Source organism: Petaurus breviceps, unplaced genomic scaffold, assembly GCF_028583685.1.
Source record: "Petaurus breviceps papuanus isolate PSGF00001 unplaced genomic scaffold, PetGlider_PUasm1.0 90977, whole genome shotgun sequence".
Taxonomy (NCBI): Eukaryota; Metazoa; Chordata; class Mammalia; order Diprotodontia; family Petauridae; genus Petaurus; species Petaurus breviceps.
The window spans coordinates 22222890-22237617 of record NW_027187391.1 but is presented as its reverse complement, the minus strand read 5'-3'; the positions used below and the strand labels follow the sequence as shown (position 1 = coordinate 22237617).

General features: G+C 37.5%; 1 protein-coding gene across 4 annotated transcripts in view; it reads left to right on the top strand.

Annotated features, from left to right (window-relative positions):
* Positions 1-14728, top strand: part of NCOA7 (nuclear receptor coactivator 7) — a 220889-nt gene that overhangs the window by 202050 nt on the left and 4111 nt on the right. For 3 of the 4 annotated variants that reach the window (XM_069077464.1, XM_069077467.1, XM_069077465.1), the window contains 2 exons: positions 10643-10768; positions 11661-11813. In XM_069077464.1, the coding sequence (XP_068933565.1) occupies positions 10643-10768; positions 11661-11813 (279 nt within the window). Of the gene's footprint in view, positions 1-393; positions 1044-10642; positions 10769-11660; positions 11814-14728 lie in introns of those variants that run through there. The other variant, XM_069077468.1, reaches the window with a different exon arrangement.

The following is a 14728-nucleotide window of genomic DNA, read 5'->3' as shown; positions in this document are numbered from 1 at the left end:
TATACTTCATATCTTGTCCTCCTCACAGGATTGCTGTGAGTAAAACGCTTTGTAAGCCTTAAAACATAACAGAAACTGTGGCTGGTATTACTGTATTCACTATTGGATGATAATAAAAGGCTCATATTCATCAAAATCAACTAATTTACAATTTGGGGTTAATCTCAACTTGCCAGGCTGCCTGCCAGTGATGCCTGCCCTACTTGCATCATCTTCTCAGAAATCAAATGCTCCTTCATTTTTTTTTTTTGGTTGTAAATTCCTTACAAGATGAAGCATGTTATCAAAAGCGCACACTGTTATTCTGCCTCTTATAAGCTCAGCCATTTAAAGATTCCTATTCAGTGAAGCAGACCCATGCCTCTGACTCTATCTTGCTCTAGATTCTTCCATGTAACGTTAGGTACAGAGAAGACGTAATAAGATCCTAGGATCATGACTTGCCCGTTGGCATACAGCTACTAAGTAGCAAAGCCAGTCTTCTGACTCCAAATGTAATCATTTTTTTCTCAGTGCAGCAACTACCTCCATCAGAGTAGGGGAAGTGTCTAAAATCTTGGGTGAAGCCATTCAGGTGAGCCAAAGAAAATCACCCAAAAGGGGAGGGGGGGGGGGGGGTATAGATGAAAACAATGAGGTTTTGTTAAGGTCAATTAGGAAATTAAGTTTGAAAGGTGGAAACTCATGTTATAGCCTTGGGCCTATATCTAACAGGAAGTCAGTTGTTTACTCTCAGTCCTAATTTGGGTGTGTTCCTGTAGAATGGTGAACCCTATCCTAAGGGAAATAGAAACTTACTCATGCAGGAAACTAGATAGAGCAGAAGCTCTTGTAGCAGCCACTCTGGTAGCAGCAGCCACTCTGGTAGCAGCAGCCACTCTGGGCTGCTGACTGCCTCGTGGAGGCAACGAAGTCTCTGCCCTCCAGAGGGAGAGGTTGTAAGAGCAAGCAACCCTTACGACCTGACAATGAGGCTGAAGCAAATGGCCTTGGACATTCAGATCCTGTACTATGCCAGACCTGACCAGGAACCTTTCGTGGAGGTAGGTCAGATTTTGCCCTTCATTGTTTCTGAATCCCCAAGGAGTATGATGGAATACTTCTGTTTCCAAGCCCATTTCCCTTCCAAGGGCTCGGCTTTTAGAATTTCATTGTGATGCTGTGTTTTATCTGCTTTGGCAGTTTGTACTTTTTGTTCTTCTCTTCTAAAATAAGGAAAGCACTGGAACTTAAGTAGAGTGTGTTTAATATTTCATTCTGTGACCTGATCTATATACCTGCGCTGACTAGTCTTCTCCCGGGATGTGGTACTTCATGTGATGTATTTAAAATGCTTGACTTTTTAAGGGTTTTATTTGTTTTTAAATTCTCTTTATTAGCAAATGCAACTTAGGAGGAACTAGTCACTTCATCTAATGTATTTAAAATGCTTAACTTGGGGGACTTTGTTTGTTTTTAAGTTCTCTTTATTAGGGAATGCAACTTAGGAGGAACTAGTCACTTCATCTAATGTATTTAAAAAGCTTAACTTGGGGGACTTTGTTTTTAAGTTCTCTTTATTAGGAAATGCAACTTAGGAGGAACTGATCTCTTGATTTATGTTCTGGAAAGATACATACTTTAGATACGTACTTAAATCATTGGACATTGTGGCCATTTCTGTGCTTTTGAGAATTTAACAGTACTTTTACATCTAACCTCTGATGTTTTTTGGTTTTGGTTTTCCTGGAAATTTTGAAGATCTTTATATTACTAGCGTATTTTTTGTTTTCTAACAATATTCTTATCAACTTTTAGGGAAAAAAATAAAGAGTTTCAACTAAACTCTATAAAGAAAAAGTGGATTCTGAATTAAAATGACCACTTACTACCTTTGTAATATTGAGGCAACATTGAGGTGATATGAAGGCACTTAACCTCTCTGGGTCTCAGTTTCCTCATCTGTAAACTAAGGGATTAGACTAAATAAATAATCTTTGAAGTTCCTCCTATGATCCTGTAATTTAAGCCCAGATACAAAATAGGAGGTGCCATTCACTTTTAAATGTTTCTCGGTTTAGAAGTAACTCTGGTCTTTTTTTTTGAACTGCACAGAATAAATTTTCAGCTGGTTGACATCTTAGCTGAAATTTTTGTGGCTACCTGTCCCCATCACTTGCACAATCAGTTTCCAGGACAAAAACACCAGTCGAGTTGGTTGCTTCTTTTGATTTGCTCAACAGAAACCATCAGTAACCTTGAGTGGGAAAAAAACAATAGAATCCTAATTTAGAACAGGAAGGGAACTATAAGGTCACTCACTCCAACCCCCTTATTTTACAGATAAGAAATCAATGGCCCAGAAAAAAGTGCCTGGCTCAATTTTGAAACCAAGCCTTCTGACTCAAAATCTAGTATTTTTCAGCATCATCTTCATTGTGGTTTTGCTTGGTTCACACCTAGCCTTCACCACATGGTCTGCTACTTTAACTTTTCACTAATTACTACTCTAGAATTCCTTGTCCCCGGACAGACAAATTTTCACCTCTTGGTAATCTTCAGTCATACAATGTCTTTGTTCCAGGTCCAGGATTTCTGAGTGTTGCTGGTAAAAGTTATGAAATTAAGTCAGGTTCATCACAAAATTTATGGTATACAACCTTAGCTGAGCCCTCAAAAAGTTTTACTCTATCCTTATCTACTTCTACAGGTATTGTTCCAAACCTTTTCTTCTCCCTTCCCTAAGACTGAATTCCTTTGTCGTCACACTTAGAGAATATAACCTATCCCATTAATTAAATGAGAAGAGTAAAACCATCCAAATCTCTTCCATAGCAGAGATGGAAACTCTTCAACTTTATCACTCAATTTTCTTCTTCTTTGCTCCAGTTTCAGGAATGGTGTACTCTTTACATGTTAATAACGATTATAACAACAATACCTAGCATTTATGCAATACTTTTTAAGGTTTGCAAGGTGCTTTGCAAACATCTCATTTGATCTTCCTAACAACCCTAGGAGGGTAGGTGCTATTATCATCCCCAGTTTACAGATGAGGAAACTGAGGGAAGCAAGAGGTTCAATGACTTGGCCACAGTCAAACAGCTAGTAAGTGTCTTGAGGCCAGATTTGAAGTCAGGTCTTCCTTACTCCAAGTCTAGTGTTCTATCTCCTGTATCACCTATCATTGACCCTATTTTTTCCTACCCTTTCCAGTTCTATGGTCCATCCAGCAGTCATCACTTCTCTTTCATATTATTTCAGTCACTGGGTCTCCTAATACTAAAAAAAAATATTTCCTTGGGCACTTCTACATTACTCAGATTCAATCTCTTTTATCCTCTTCACTGCTCTGGAAAAAAAGTGGAATATACCCAGTGATTTTCTCTTCTGCCTTATTTATTACATACTTAAGGTAATGAGTTGATCAACAATAAGAAATTGATCTTTACAAAAGTCTTGCTTCTATTCCCACCATTTTACTATAATTGGGATAGAATCACCAGGGACCTCCTAAATCACCAAATCCAGTCATCTTTTTAGTTTTCATTTTCTTTAACTTCTATATAAGTAGCATCTGACAATGTTGACTATTTCATCATTTAAAGTACTTTATTTTGCTTGAGAGATACAACTATCCTGGTTCTCCTATTGCCTCCCTAACTACTTCTTATATGGCTTATTTGACTCTTCATCCTCTCCCCAGCCCCTTAATGCAAATGTTCCCCAAGGGTCTATCCTTGACACAGAGAGAGAGAGAGAGAGAACAGATGAGATAGAGAGAACAGATGAGAGAGAGAGAACAGATGAGAGATAGAGAGAGAGAGAGAACAGATGAGAGAGATGAGAGAGATGATGGTTACCAGGATTTGGAGAATCTGAGCTCTCCCTCATCCATTCCATTGAGGCTTAGAAATGAACCAATCTCATAAGAGATAGAAAGAATTCTCTTTAGACACCCTCCCCCCAACCTAACATAGGAATCCTCAGAGGGACCCCTGCAATCTTTCAGAGATCCTTACACAGACAAGTTCAGAAGTTCAAGTAAATCAAGGGTAGATCACAGAGGCCAGAGACTTTGGGTACATCCAGCATTCCCTGCCCAAACCCAGCCCAGTTTGAGTCTTTCCAAAAACTATGGCTATAGGAACCCCAGTAAGAAGGAGCAGCCTTGGGATATTTTGGGGATTAGTCCACTGAGACACTAGATAGGGGTGGGTAACCTGTGGTCCTGAGGCCACAAATTCTTTTATTGAGGGGATTTGTTCTGTGAAGTTTGGATTCAGTCAAAGGGTTGCACTTAAGGACCTAGAGGGCCACATGTTGGTCTCAAGGTCACAGGTTCCCCACCCCTGCAGGGGCTTAAGCCCACACAGGAGAAAAGTCCTAGGCAAAATCTAACCCTAGTAGTCCCTGAAACCTATGGTGAGAACCAGACAATAGAGCAGCCCCTGTGCCCAATATCCAGAGTGGGGAGGACAACCTACAGAGAAGAAGGTCCTGGAACTCTATGAAAAAACAGAGACCAATGTAGAAATATGTTTTACATGATTTCACATGTATAATTGATATCAAATTCCTTGCTTTCTTAAGGAGGGAGAAGGGACAAAAGGGAGGGGAAGAATTTGGAACTCAGAATTTTTTTTTAAATGAATGTTTAAAAAGACTTACTGGGATAGATGAGATGAAGAAACCAAGGAAAGGTAAATACCATGAAGAAATATCTTGGTTTGAGTGATACCCAGAGGAAGAACCCAAAAGAAGATGGTGACCCTCCAGCAAGTCTAGCTAAAACCTTCTTGGAAAAAAAAAGTCCTGGCTTTTCCAAATAAGATAGGGGAAAAGCAAGGACGCCCATTATTATCACTGCTATTTAAATTATCGATAGAAATAAAATAAGGAAAGAAATTGAGGGAATAAACATAGCAGGGTTTTGCACATGATGTGATGGTGTCCTTAATAGTCAGCAAAAAATTAATTGAAATAATTAATAATTTCAGCAAAGTTACAGAATACTAAATAAATCTACCTAACTCATCCACATTTTCTATATATCACTAGCAAAGCTCAAAGGGATGAACTAAAAAGAGAAATGATCCAATAAAATATTTGGGAGCCTATCTACCAAGATGCTCCCAGGAACTAGATGAATCCACCTATAAAGTACTTTGCAGAAATAAAGACAGACATAAATAATTAGAGAAACATTAATTGCTCACAGGTAGATTGAGTCAATATAATAATGATAACATAAAATTAATTTATTTAGTGTTATAACAATCAAATTTCAAAAAAAAAAAACATTTTATAGCCCTAAAAAACATTAGCAATTTATATGGAGGAACAAAAGGTGAAAAATCTCAAAGGTAAAGGTATTTTATTTTTAAATGAGAAGGAAGGGGTCCTATCAATAGCAGATCTCAAACTGTATTACAAAGCAGTAAACATGAAAAACAATTTGATACTGGTTTGTTTTTTTGTTTTGTTTTGTTTTTTATTAAAGAGGAATAGGGTTAATCACTGGTATAGATTTAGGCACCAGCCACAAGGAAGTAAACAAACACAGTAGCAAAGAGTTTGAGTAAATCAAAGATCCCAGTTACTAGGGAAAGGACTCAATATTTGACAAAATTATTGTAAAAACTCACTTGTTTAGTCATGAACTCTTCCCCTATTCATAGTTCATAGTACATAGTACACAGGAAAGTAATTTCTTTTTTACTCGTATTTGATGAGCATGGAAGAAATTATCTTTCAGAATTATAAATAAGGAAAGAGTTCATGATAAATAAGTGATAAAGAGGACCACACAAGATAAAATGAATTATTTTGATTACATAAAATTTTAAAGTTTTTGCACAAATTTAATGTAGTAAAATTTATTGGGAAAACTGGTAAGTGGAGGGGAAGAATCTTTGCAGCAAATTTTGTTTTTTGGTTTCTTTTTTAATGAAAGTCTCACATCCAAGCCACATAAAAAACTATTTATTACATTCCCCAGTAAATTAATAGTTAAATGATATAAACAGGCAGTTTTTATAGGAAAAAAAAAATCTAAGCTATCAACAATCATAGGGGAAAATGCTCCAAATCACTAATAATCAGATTCAAATTATGGCAACAGATTGGCAAAGATAACAAAAGAGTAAAAATTACAAATGTTAGAGAAATTGTGTGAAAATAGATATACTAGTATACCTCTAGGTAGAGCTATTTTGAAAAAGCAATTTGGAACTATATCCCAAAAGATAATAAAATGGGTTATATTAGCCCCAGCTGTAGGCCTACGCCCTAAAGAGACAAAAGAGGAAAAAGATCTATATGTACAAAAATATTTATAGCATCTCTTTTCATGTTAAACAAAAATTAGAAACTAATGAGGTATCTTTCTTTGGGGAATGGCTAAACAAATTGTTGTGTGTGAATGTAAATAGAATATTATTGTGCCCTGAGAAATTATAAAACTGACATGATGATGCAATGAAATTCTGAAAAAGGAAGACTTCTATGAACCAATGCAAAGTGAGCCAAGTAGAACAGTTTTTGCAACGATAACATTATAAGAAAAACAGTTTTAGAATTCTGATTAATGTAGTAATAGACCAAAAGGATGAAGAAGGAACGTTACACTCACATCCTAAGTGAGTGCAACTCACGTTTTTAGGTGTAACTGATGGAGGGATTAGTTTTGTTGGACTATGTACTGAAGGCTTTATCTCTCAGACGTTTTTATAGAGCCAGTGCTCTATTGTTCAATTGAAAGAGAAGGGTTAGTGAGAGGGACAATTTTTTTTTTTAATCAAAACTAAGTTTTTGCATCTTTCCTCCTTGAGTCTTCACTATTTCTGGGGATTTCTGATTAGTGATATTCTCTTAACCCTGTTTACCATATTAAAAATCTTAAGTTTACTTTGATTCTTCTCTCTGACTCACCTTTTATTCATATACCCCTGAAGCACTTAGATCCTTTCTCTCAATTTTGATTCCTCCCACACTAGTGTGGGCATTCTTTACCATTTACTGGTACTGTTGCAATAGCTTCCTGATAGGTCTTCCTGCCCCCCACTCTATGTCCCCTCCAGTCCTTCCTTGACACTGCTGCCAAAATAATGCTGCTGTTGCTTAGATCTGGGCACTCTTCTGTTCAAAAATCTTCCATGACTTCCTCCTAGCTTTTGGAGAAAGTTCTTGTTATTCCCCTTGGCAGCTGAGGCCCTAATTATCCTTTTGTTCTTAAGATCCTCTGTCTGAGGAAGGATTACTCACCAGATTGATAGCATTCTATGCTAAATTCTGACCTAGAAACACCCCATCACTAAAAGTTCTGAGGCATGCCGGGTCTATGAGTTGATTATAACACTACACCTCTTTCTATACCTAAAGTGCCTTAGCAGCCATCCATACTGTATGACTGTATCGAACCAAACAAAGAAGGTGATGTAGCCAAATAAATAAATTTCACTATCCTAGTTCACAGAGATAATAGGATTTAGGGAGAGAAGGAATATTAACAGTTATCTAGTTTAACTCTTATTTCACAAATGAGGAAATTAAAGCTCAGATTAAATGACTTTCCCATTGTCAGACTCAGCTTGTAAAAACTACATCCCTAGTAAGCTGCAGAGCTAAGAAGCAAACCAGAATGTTCAGATGCTAATCTAATACTTTCAGTAGCCAAGAAAGGGAATCCACCTACTGTTGTTGTTTATATGTAAGGGATTGACTCTTGGTGCCTTCTTTTCATGAATTAGACTTACATAGGTTCCCAAAGTGGGTGATGCCTCCCTCTGGGGGGGTGAGGGGTGCTGGAACAATCCAGAGGGGCAGTAGATGCATGCAGTTGCCGGGCATTGAATAAAAATAAGGGTTAACCTAACCTAACCCCAGGAGGGCACTGAGTAATTTTTTTTTTAAAGGAGGCTGTAGGCCAAATAAATTTGGGAAACTTTGGATTAGAGTATGGCTAGAATAGCAAGACGTTATTCAATTATCCTTAAATTGTATGGAAAAAAAAACTACCTATGTCTTAAACTGTGTGGGATTTTTTTTTTAAATTAAAGAAAAAAATGTTTAAATCCCACACAGTTTAAGACATACGTTGTTTTTTCCTCAGGTACAAATAAAACGGACTCTTGTCTTCACATACCAGTCAAAATAAGACTCTCTTTATCATGGACAAACAGCATAGCCTAGATTACAGGGGTGGGGATCCCTTAGCCTGGAAACCACATTATGGCCCTCTAGGTCCTCAAGTGCAGCCCTTTGACTCAATCCAACTTTACAGAACAGATCCCTTTAATAAAAGGATTTGTTCTGTAAAACTTGGACTCAGTCAAAAGGCCACACTCAAGGACCTAGAAGGCCACATGTGACTTCAAGGCCATAGGTTCAAGCTAACTTTGAAACCAGGAAGACCTGGGTTCAATTTCCATCTCTGACATGAATTGTGTGTCTCTGGGCATATTTCTTAAGGAAACTCTCTGGAAGCATACATTAGGAGGTAAACTCCTCAAGGGCAGGGATTGTGATTCTTTTAGCTTGTTATTTGTATCCCTAGTGTTTAGTACAGTGTAGTAATTGCTAAAAAAGAAAAATGCTTCCTAGGATTATAAATTTCAGAGAAGGTGCTGACTGGCTTTGATAGAGAGCCACTATCCTGGAAAGTCCAGAGCTCCCTTTAACAATCATAGGTCCCTGTCCCTAACTTCTCCTTATTCATGCAATATTAAAAAACAAATGTTCCCCTGAACAGTTTTCTAGAATAAACTGAAGAGTTATTAAATTATTTTGGTCATGCTTTTATTTTATTTTTTTGGTCTACATAGAATTTCTTAACACTATGGCTTTTGTGTAGGCAGGGCCTTCAAATTGTAAAATGTAAAAGGTCATATGCTAGTTCCTACCATTACAAAATATTGTGTAGATTTTCTCCTCCCTAAATTTAGACAAAAAGTATTTAGTAAGTGTAGCAGCGAGCACCCCAGCATCCCCAGGGTGTCTGCCAACACAGGTTCTTGGATCTGCTTTGATAAAGGAAAGCAACTCAAAATGGGTTAACAAGCTTATTTTAATCAGTCAGATATGTATCGTTCACCTAGTTGAGGGGAAAAAGGTCAGCACCCCGAACTAAAAAGTATACAGACAGAATTATCAAGACAAAAACAGATAAAGTAGACAGATTTCCAAACTGTCCAACCATTACATCCATACCAAACAACATCTGGGTTTCAAAGCCGGGGGGCTCTGGACAACGGCTTTCCAGAGTTTCATCTGATCAAATCACAGAACACTTCTCAAAGTGAGCCCCAAAACAAAGCTACACATCAGGGCTTATATAGCCTTCTCCTGGCTCAGAGAATGAAACAACCTTATTGACCCACTGGCCAATCAAGAAGTATCTACTGAAAAACAAGCCTCCCACCCCAGGCTCCACATGCACTTTAGCCTAGGGGCAGGGAAGATCTTTAAATTTACATTCCCATTACATTAAGCACCTACTGTTTGCCAAGCACTGTGTTACTGCTGAGGATACAAAGATTTAAAAGAACATAGATATTTCCTGCTCTTAAGGAGCGCATGTTCTATCAGGAGAGACAACATGTATGTGTTTTAATATGTTCAGATCAATAAATTCAAGATAATTTGGGGTGAAGGAGACCCTAGCAGTGGAGATTTGCATTTTCCTGGTTTGTCTCAGCACTCCAAGTTGCAAACTTCAAGGACATAGGGTAATACTGATAAATTCAGCAGGCTTGCATTGAAGAAAATTAACTATCTTTAGTTTTTAGCGTACACATTAATCTGGTCTTCTGACTATAACTAGGGAAGAGATATCAGCAAAGACATTAATCAGGGTTTTATTTAATTTGTTAACCTTTGTTCCTGGGTAAATTTGCAGCATATTTTCCTGCTTACATAGTTTAAATTGACTGATTGAGCTTCCACCTTCAAAATGTGGGTAACCACATAAAGGAAAGCCTTCACTGATTTAAGTCTTACTAAAAAATAATATTTGGTTCTGGGCACTACGTTTTAGGAAGGCATTTAATAAGATGAAGAGTGTCCAGGATGGCAAAGGGCCAGGCTGTGTGCAGGTCAATTGAAGGAACTGGAGATGTTTAGCTTGGAAAAGAAAAGGGTAGGAGAGGGGAAGTGTATCCATATCATGGTATTTGAAACAGTAGAAAGATTAGGTTTTTTCTGATCTGCCCTCTCAGACAAAATCAGGAACAGTGGATCAAAGTTACAGAGGCAAATTTAGGTTCTAAGAAAATACATCCAAACAATAGAACTTCTCAGCAGTAGATAGAGCACTGAGTCTGGAGTCAGGAAAACCTGAGTTCAAATCTGACCTCAGACACTAGCTTTGTGACTCTGGGCAAGTCACTTAACCCTGTTTGCCTCAGTTTCCTCATCTGTAAAATGAGCTGTATCTTTGCCAAGTAAACCCCAAATGGGTCATGAAGAGTTGGACATGACTGAAACAACTCAAAAATAACAACAGAGAAGAATAGGACTCTTGGGGAAATGGAGGTTCTCCTCTCACTAGAGATATTAAGGCAAATATGAATACATTGTATGAGTTTTCTCTTGGGTATTGATTGGACTGGATAGCCACTGAGGTCCCTTCCAACTCTAAAATTCTACAATTCTGCTATTTCAGATAATCACAGTTGAAGAGGCCAAACGGAGAAAGAGTACTTGCAGTTACTATGAAGAGGACGATGACGAATCTCTCCCTGTCTTAACGCATCATAGTGCTCTCCTAGAGAACATGCACATAGAACAGGTATGAATGATGATCATTGGAGTAGTAAGAAATCAGTCTTTAAGGATTTAAACAACACATGTGCATAAAGCCAGACTAGAAGTATTGTTGACATGGGCTGGATTAGACAACCTAGCACAGGAAGCTGGTTTTTGAGTGACACATGGACTGGCTTCTCTCCCTTTTCATTTTCAGTCTGTTGAAATCCTATCCCATCTTTCAAGGCCCGATTCAATTGTCACCTCCTCCTTAGGGCTCCACCTACTTCCTTCTAGCTAGAAGTGATCTCTGCTGCTTCTAAAAACATTTTAGCACTTAGTTTGCATCTCATACAGTTATGCTAGCCTGCTTTACACCAGTCCCATATGCTAGACTTTCATATTCAACAGAAAGTAGAAATATATGGCCCCTACAAGTAAAGAATTTACAAAGGTCACTGCTGTCAATAGTTACAGTAACTCCAAAAGGAAAATTACCCTCTGGTCTGTGTCCTTATTAGGATCCATTTACTATAATTCTTCCTTTTCTTTCTCATTTAACTTCTGTAGCCCTTATAGGAGTAAAGAGAGACATTATGCTGATGAGTATGGTTATGTGAATTTAGTTAAATGACTTATTTTCATTCCTAAAGAATGTGTAAATTGGAGTATACTGGAGTGTGTTGTCTAACTTGGGTTTTTAGAGTGATGTGTTTTTGTTTGTTTTTGTTTTGGGGGGGCAGTTGGGGTTAAGTGACTTGCCCAAGGTCACATGGCTAGTTTTTGTGTTAAGTGTCTGAGGCTGGATTTGAACTCTGGTCCTCCTGACTCCAGGGCCGGTGCTCTATTCACTGCGCCACCTAACCACCCGTAGAGTAATGTTTAAGGGATTTATTAAATTTCTTTCTTTCATTTCATCATCTGTCTACTTCAAGCTTGCTCGGCGACTTCCAGCAAGGGTGCAAGGGTATCCGTGGAGGCTGGCATATAGTACTATAGAACATGGCACGAGTCTGAAAACTTTGTACCGGAAATCAGCATCTCTAGACAGCCCTGTTCTTCTGGTCATCAAAGATATGGATAATCAGGTTAGAATTACTTTCACCTAATTTTCACCTCTTTAACCTTCAAAAGAAAACTTTATATACTTCATCTCTGAATTCTTTGGGATGCATATGATATTCTAAGCCTTAAAATACTCTATAGAATATTTAAGCAAAGATAAAGCTGCAGTAGGATTCTTTGGGACACTGTCTAAAGATGAATTCTTGTTATTATCCAGATATCCACTTTCACTGTACTGCAGCAAGAGGAAGGAAGAAGGTTTTAATGGTTGTTACTGTTCCTTGTTAACAACTCTAGTGAAAAATTTGATAGTAAAAGTTATATGGTGTATAGTGTGTGTATATACATGTATGTATATGTGTGTGTTGTGATAGCCATATATATGTATATATAGTTTTTTCTTTAAATATTTAAAAAATTATATTTTTTAACATTTGAAAAAAAATTTGAGGTCCAGATTCTCTTCTTCCTTCCTACCCCTCCCCACTCATTGAGAGGGCAATCAGTATATCAATATAATATATTTTTGAATGTGTGACTTCTTTACACACCTTTCACTAAAATGAGCTCTTCGGAATTATCTTCCCTTCTACCTTAGCCTCTAGTATATTTTTAAAAAATAGAAAAATGGGATAGGGAGGCAACATGGGGGAGGAAAGAGAATTGGAAGTGGGGTGGCTAGAAAAAGAAAGAAGGAAGATTTAAGGTGATGTAGCATAGTGAATAGAAACCTAGCTTAGAAATTAAGAAGACAGTTTCAAGTCTCACCTCTGATATAGTTTTAAAAAATAGATATAGACACACACACACACACGTATGTATGTGGATGTGAGATATGGCCTGGACAACTCATAAACTCTCTCATCAGTGCCCTAGGCAACTTTTCTTTCTTTTTTTTTTTTTTTTTGGAGGGGGGAAAGCAGGATAGTTGGGGTTAAGTGTCTTGTCCAAGGTCACACAACTAGTAATTGTTAAGTGTCTGAGGCCGGATTTGAACTCAGGTCCTCCTGATTCCAGGGCTGATGCTCTATTCACTGTGCTACCTAGCCGCCCCCCTGGCAACTTTTCAAGAAGAGTAGTTGCCAGTCTGCCTGAGTATTCCCTATATGTGTGATAGAAGATCTGACAAAAATTCATAATATTATCTACATGTACACACTCAATACCTGGTATATAGAGAGAAAGAGAGATCTTATAGGTATCTATAAACATGTCATATAGCTATATAAGATAGATATATCTTTATGATATAGAATACCTGTATGATCTCTATATAAAAATATTTACCATGTATTGTGTATATGGATATATCATATATACATATATCTATATTGTTGTTTGTCTATTCTCAAAGAGGACCAAGACATCAGGACATACACACACATACACACACACACACACACACACACACACACATATATATACATACACATACATATATATATATGTAGATAGATAGATAGATAGATGCATACCTAGGTATTTGAGAATCTTTCTCCACCCCCTGGTAGATTGGCAACTGAACTGCAGCTTATGTTCTTGGAAGGTTTCCAGGGCACTGTGAGACTTTATGACTTGTCCAGGGTCATGCAGCCAATATATGCCCAAAGTGAGACTTGAACCTATGCTCTTAATTTCTGAACTAGCTCTCTATCCATTATGCCACACTGCCTCTCAGCTTCCTCTCTTCTTCCCCTACTCTTCAATCTCAATATTCTCTGTTTTTCTTATAAATATACATGTATGTATTTTTCTACATATATATGATATACACACATATATGCATAGCCACATATATGGATAGAGAGCTCACATAAACACTCATGATTTATTTTAAGGTAATAATGGGGATGGGCAGTCACAGTGTCTATAAATATAAATATGTGAAACTGGGGAAAATAGGTATTATAGGGACTTTATAGAATAACCACCATTTAAAATAACTGAAGTAATTTAAAAACTCATTGCACACACTTATTAAAGAAATAGGAACAGTTTCTACTCAGGGGTATTTGCATACTCACACTAAGCTCCTTTATTGCTAAATAGGGATAAAATGTCTTTTGTGCCTGCTGAAAAAGACAAACAGTTGAAAAGGGAGTACTCAGATCATGGCTGTGCCATTTTCTAATGTTAGAACCCTTGGCCTATCAAGCCTATTTCTCTGACCTTCAGATTCCTTCTAAATAAAATGTAGGAATCATAGACATGATGATGAATATTTATATAGTGCTTTAAAATGTGTACAAAGTACTTTATTTCATTTGAGTTTCCCAGCAACCTTGTGAGAAAAACATTGAAGGTATTTTTTCTGTTTGCCAATGTAGAAAGTGTTGTTCATTAAGTCACCTTTGGTCATAGAGCTGTTTGGTATAAGGCCTAGTCTTAGAAACACAGGTTCCTGACTTGATGCACCCTTCTTACTATACTATGATGTTTCTCATGTCATAGGGTTGTCTTTTATGTCAGATGAGAACTTTAAATGACTAAGGGGTAGGCCTACTTATGTCCCTCCCCAGATCAAGAATCTTACATGATTCCCCATTACCACTAGGGAAATGACAAACTCCTCAGCTTGGCCATTTAAAATCTCCCATAGTCTGGCTCCAGCATACTTTTTCAGGTTTATTTCACTTTATTTCCCTTCAGATACTACATGTATTCCAGCTAAATTGGCCTATTTGTTGACCCTAGAACTTTATATTATGTCTTATGCCTAGATTGCCCCCCCTCCCCCAACCTATGACTGGAATGTACACCACTCTTCCTCCACGCCTAAGAAGTCTTATCTTCCCTTACGGTTCAACCTAAATACCACATTGAATGGAAAGCATCTTTTTATCTCTTACTAGTTTTTAGTATTTTTTTCCTCAGAATTTCTTGTATTTAGTTATCCGTTTCTGTGTTGTATCCCCCTCCCCAGTAGATTAGACACTAA